Source organism: Podarcis filfolensis (genome assembly GCF_964270895.1).
Source record: "Podarcis filfolensis genome assembly, chromosome: W".
NCBI lineage: Eukaryota > Metazoa > Chordata > Lepidosauria > Squamata > Lacertidae > Podarcis > Podarcis filfolensis.
The window spans coordinates 2967107-2972246 of record NC_139619.1 but is presented as its reverse complement, the minus strand read 5'-3'; the positions used below and the strand labels follow the sequence as shown (position 1 = coordinate 2972246).

The 5140-nt window shown below is 45.3% G+C and overlaps 1 protein-coding gene across 1 annotated transcript; it reads left to right on the top strand.

Moving 5' to 3' along the window:
- Positions 1–4181: 4181 nt before the first annotated feature.
- LOC310753927 (transmembrane protein 256 homolog) lies at positions 4182–4936 on the top strand. Its single transcript, XM_083595269.1, has one exon. The coding sequence runs from the start codon at positions 4356–4358 to the stop codon at positions 4731–4733; it is 378 nt and encodes a 125-aa protein (XP_083451395.1). The 5' UTR covers positions 4182–4355; the 3' UTR covers positions 4734–4936.
- The last annotated feature ends 204 nt before the right edge of the window (positions 4937–5140 follow it).

Here is a 5140-nt window from a genome sequence, read left to right as displayed (position 1 = left end):
GGGAATCGGAGGCAGTGTATCTTTACTTACTTGCTTCCATTTTAAGGGGGGAAGAGAAGCATGCATGTGTGGAAAACAATGTGGTCCAATGAAATTTGATATTGTGTCACACCAGGCCCACAGATGTTTGAAGAAAAATTCAGTGGGTATCAGCCCACGTGTAGTTCAGATTCTGCAGTTTGATTGCACCCAAATGGCAGAAGATGCAGAGTGCTCTGTGTCAGAGCTGGCCCACACCTCCTTGCAGGCATGTCTTAAGCTTTAAGACCATGGGCCTCCAACCATTTGTGCCATATGACCAAATAAGGCAACTGTCCAACTGCAGCAGCCCCATTTCCTTTGTAAAAGACGATGAGGAACCCAACAGAGGATGAAGTACCAAGGCACTGATGCCCCTGCTATTTGCAGAATTCCAATGATCCCAGCAGAGCTGATTCTCTACTGAGGACTTGTTGCCTCAGTTGGCCGGAATGACTGACTGCAGGTACAAGGCAGGGCAGACCTCGTAGACACCCAGGGCTTTAGCCCCCTCAATATTTCTAGGAAGGGTGCTCAGTCCCCCCAGTATTGAGGGGACCGCCATCCCCCACCACCAGGCTGTTGCTGTGGCCACCAGCAGCCGTGGGAGGCCAAGGGCCCTGTTAGCCACGAGGGACATGCGACTAATATGAATGCCCATAGCCACAAGTGTGCTCACTTCCTTGCGGCGAATCAGGAAGTATGGATGCTACTGGCAGCTCCTGAAGATAACAAAAATGCTTACGTCACAGATGCAATCTGTGAAGGAGTTTAACTGGGGGTAATGTATATCATTGCCCTTCTGGTATCTTGAGAATTTCCCCCTGTTCCACTGAACGAACTCCATCCCTTCGCACTGTAGCCCTCGCAGGAGAGGATCCTCTCGGTGTTTTTTGTGGGCTTTATCCTGCTGCATGGGTCCTCCTACCACCTCAAGAGGGCTCAGCTTTCACAATGGCAGAAGTGGCTCTTTTCAGGTGTAGCCTATCAGAAGGCAGAAGAGGCACATTTCCCAGATACACTCAGTAGAGGACCAGACCTCCTTGGACAGAGACCTTTTCCGTGGCACAGGAGCGTCCTGGATAAAGCCTATTTGCACAGACATCTTTAACGCCTGCTTGGCCTTGTCAGTTAATAGCGCAGTTTACTTTGCTACTCCTACTCCTACTTGAAGAACTATGCCAAGGAAGCCAACGACAAACTGTTTGGTGTTGATGGGTCACTATTGGAGAGGTAGCTCAAAGCTTAGGTGGTGTACCTCCCAGTTTTTTGAAGAAAAATTCAGTGGTGCATCCCGGGGTATCAGCCCATGTGTAGTTCAGAATCTGCAGTTTGATTGCACCCAAATGGCAGAAAATGCAGAGTGCTCTGTCTCGGAGCTGGAAAATCAATAAAAAATTTTGAAAACCCCCCAAAAACATTGAATATCACATTTTCTTTAGGAAAACAAGGAGAACAGGGGATTAACCTCATGCTCTGAAAAGGCTGCAAAACAAAGATCATGCATAAATTGTGCCTAAGGAAGGTTCTAAACAGCTGAGGGGTGTAGCTTGGTCCTGCTGCTAGTACCCTTCTGGCTTTTAAGAGCCGCAAAACTGCCGCAACAACCGCAACAAACGAGGGTTGTTTAAAAGATAGGGAATATAGAATGCAAAATGGTTGACAATTCAGACTGCCTGCTCTGGTCCAGTCCTGTACGGACAGTACCTTCCCAGAGTATGATATTGTGATGTTTCCTACATCTCAGCCGTTCAAACAGTGGCTTGGGTGGGTGGCACCAGTCGCAGATAAAGTGCCTTTGCCCGTGCAAGTGGGAGTTGGCCCCCTTCACACCTTTTGGACTTGGGAGCTTTCAGTGTGTTAAAAAGTCATTGTCCGCCTAGTCATAGGAGGAAGGCTGGAGGGAGTATTAAGGTTCTGCTTGCCCTCTGATGGTCAGATGACTTTCTGTTGAGATTTAGACTTTCAACCCACTTGAAATATACTCAGAGTCGAGAGTGGATTTCATGCTCTTTATTCAGCTCATGGTGGTGAGGAGGGAATGGAAGTCCCCTCAAAGTATCTGCTTTATATACATTATTTACACAATGGGCTGCACGTGATTGGCTAATTCCGGAATTCTCCTGTAGGCCAATCAGGTTGTGGATTCACTTCTATCTGGAGCTGGATTGGGTGGCTCCTGCCAACCAATCATACTGCTGCATTGTTCTAGGACCAATCAGACTGCTGCAGTTTGGAGCCTATTGTTCTAGGACCAATCAGACTGCTGCAGTTTGGATCCTATTCAACTCAGTACATAACACCACTTTTTCCCTTTCTAGAGGCAAGGGACCTATTAGGATTATCCGCCTCTGGAGGCTGATGTATTTAATGGGTTTCCAGGTAACGCTGAGGTTTTTTTCTGTCTGATATGACTGGCACTCCTATCAAAGCCCTGGCCAGCCTCTGGAACATCTGAATGGCTCAGGCTTTTGACATGATCACTTCTGAGCATCCTCTCCCACTTGACTCCTTGGTATACTGCAGAACTTAGGGAAAGGAAACAAGTTGAAAGATGGAGGAAGGATCTGGCTGCATACAACTGAACAGTGGTGTGGGCTCATCATTAAGCATACATAGTGGTATTGAAGATAGCAGTATACTCAGCTACAAGTGATCGCTAATGAAGAAGAAAGACAGTCCGACTCAAGGAGGTGGTGGAACCAATGGTAGCTATGTGTAAGCACTGTGACTTGTTTGCAAAGCATTTTGAGGATAAAACCACTTGCATCCGCTGGGATCTTGACTCTGCTGTTATAGCAGATGAGTCTCATGGGTGTCCAGAGCACTGTCTAGTCCTGTTGTGTTGGATAATTTTCAGATAGTAAGGCTTGAGGATGTGGACAAGGTGTTTGTATTAGTCAGGGCAACGACTTGTGCTTCGGACTCTTGCCCTTCTTGGCTGATAAAAAGTAGCGGGGGTGGTGGTAATTGACTGGGCCAGGAAGAGTGTTCCTATTTCCATCTGAAATGCAGGAGGGCATAACATTCTGATCCAAGTTTCATTCAGAAAACATTATCCATAATATCAGCAGCAGGCTGCTGCAGTCAAATTGGCCAGTCAGAATGGAAAATCCTATTTTAACAAAACCAATAAAAGAGAGCGGCAATACTATTTTCTTGTTTCCCTTGTTCAACTACAATTCCATAAAACAGTGGATTTGTAGGTTCTCATTAATAAAAAATAAATAAAGGGTGTGAGGGGTGGGTGGGATCGATGTGCCTATACTTCTTAATTCCACCCCTGGGCCTTTTCTAGACTGAAAATAGTGTTAATTTGTTCCCCTTCCACTGCTGTAAATATTGCTCCCTTAGAAAATAAGTGATTTATTTGACTGGAACAAAATCCATCTTGTGTCTCCAAGTGGTTTAGGGTTGTATGATCTATGTCTGGATTGGCCCACTTAATGCTATTTATTGCTCTATGAATGATATTAAGATGGATTTCTTAACTCTGGTGGAATTACTTTTTCTTCTTTTGTGCAATTTTTACTTGCCATAGCAAACAAGACTTTGTCCATGTACCCATATAAAATAACTATTATCGTTCTTTTCCTCTGCATTTTTAAAGCATAAATATTATTGGCTCTGAGGCAACAATGACAGAATGTGCTGACATCAGAAAAATGCCAGAAGTAAAATGTATAGGGCATATTGAGAGATGGGTGGCAAAGCTGTGCATATGCTTTGTCCTCCCCAGCAGTATATATTGTGGGAGAGTAGCTAGAGGAAGCAGAGAAAAGCTCCAACCAGTATTATTTTTTCTATTATTTTTTTTTAATTTTGGAGTTTGCTTCTTTATTTTAAATTCAGTTTGTAAAGGTCCCTTTAGAAACGAAAAGATACAAACACAAGTTAAGCACACAGTTTGCTTTTAGTTCAACACTTTCTTCATCCATCAATTTTACCCAAAATCACAAAAGTAATATTACAAAGCTTTCACAGTGCACGTTTACATATTCTGCATATACATCTAGTCACTCTTCAAACAATGCATTTCCATTGAATTTGGCTTAAAAAACAACAACACAGCCCCTACAGCAGGCTGGAAATATATAACGTTTTAAACCAATGTGTTTTTCCTCTTAAAAAAAAGAAAATATATTACTTGGAAAGAAGCCCATATTGCACTAATTCCCAAACAAGACACGGACATAAGGCAGGTGAAAAATTATAGGCCAATCTCGCTCCTAAATAATGATTACAAATTATTTGCCAGTCTATTGGCCAATAGACTTAAAAATGTATTTGGAGAGGAGATTGGAAAGAACCAAACTGGATTTCTACCTGGCAGACAGATGAAGGACAGTGTTAGAAATATAATTGATATGGCGGGCGCCGGGGCGTTTTACCGACGGCTCGTTGCGCTGAGCGGGGCTGCGGCCGTCGGGGCGGGCGCCTACGGGGCTCACGATTTCCGCCGCAGCGACCGAGATGACGACTTGAAAGAGCTCTACGAGATGGCCAACAAATACCACTTCCTCCACAGCCTGGCCCTCCTGGCTGTGCCCCACTGCCGCTATCCCATGATGGCCGGCAGCATCCTGTCTCTGGGCATGGGGATGTTCTCTGGCGCCCTGTATTACCACGCCGTGACAGGGGACCCGATCCTGACCAAGGCAGCCCCGTATGGTGGTTCCCTCCTCATCCTCGGCTGGATCGCCATGGCCCCTTGACACCCCGTTCTGTCCCCATGTGGCCCCCATCTCCCAACGCCAGGGTAGCCAGCCCTGCCCCTCCCTCCTCCCTTAGGCTACCCAGAAGGGAGCCCTAGGAGAGGAGAGATTTCCAAATGTCAGAGTGGGATCCCTTGAGGTCTTTAGGCCGCCCCGAATGCGTCTCTATCCTGCATCTTGGAATTCCCCGAATGCCGAATCCCTTTTAAAAAAGCCAAGATCCTTCCCCCCCCCCCCAAAAAAAAAAAAATTGCAACCAGATTTGAGTTTGCGATGGAGGCCTCGAAATGCAATGTCTGATCGGTGCTTTTCATTTTTTTTTTTAAATAATATTTATTACTTTTATAGATTACAAAAAGGGAAAAGGAAAAAAAATAAAAGAAGACGACAAAGGAGAAAAAGCAAAA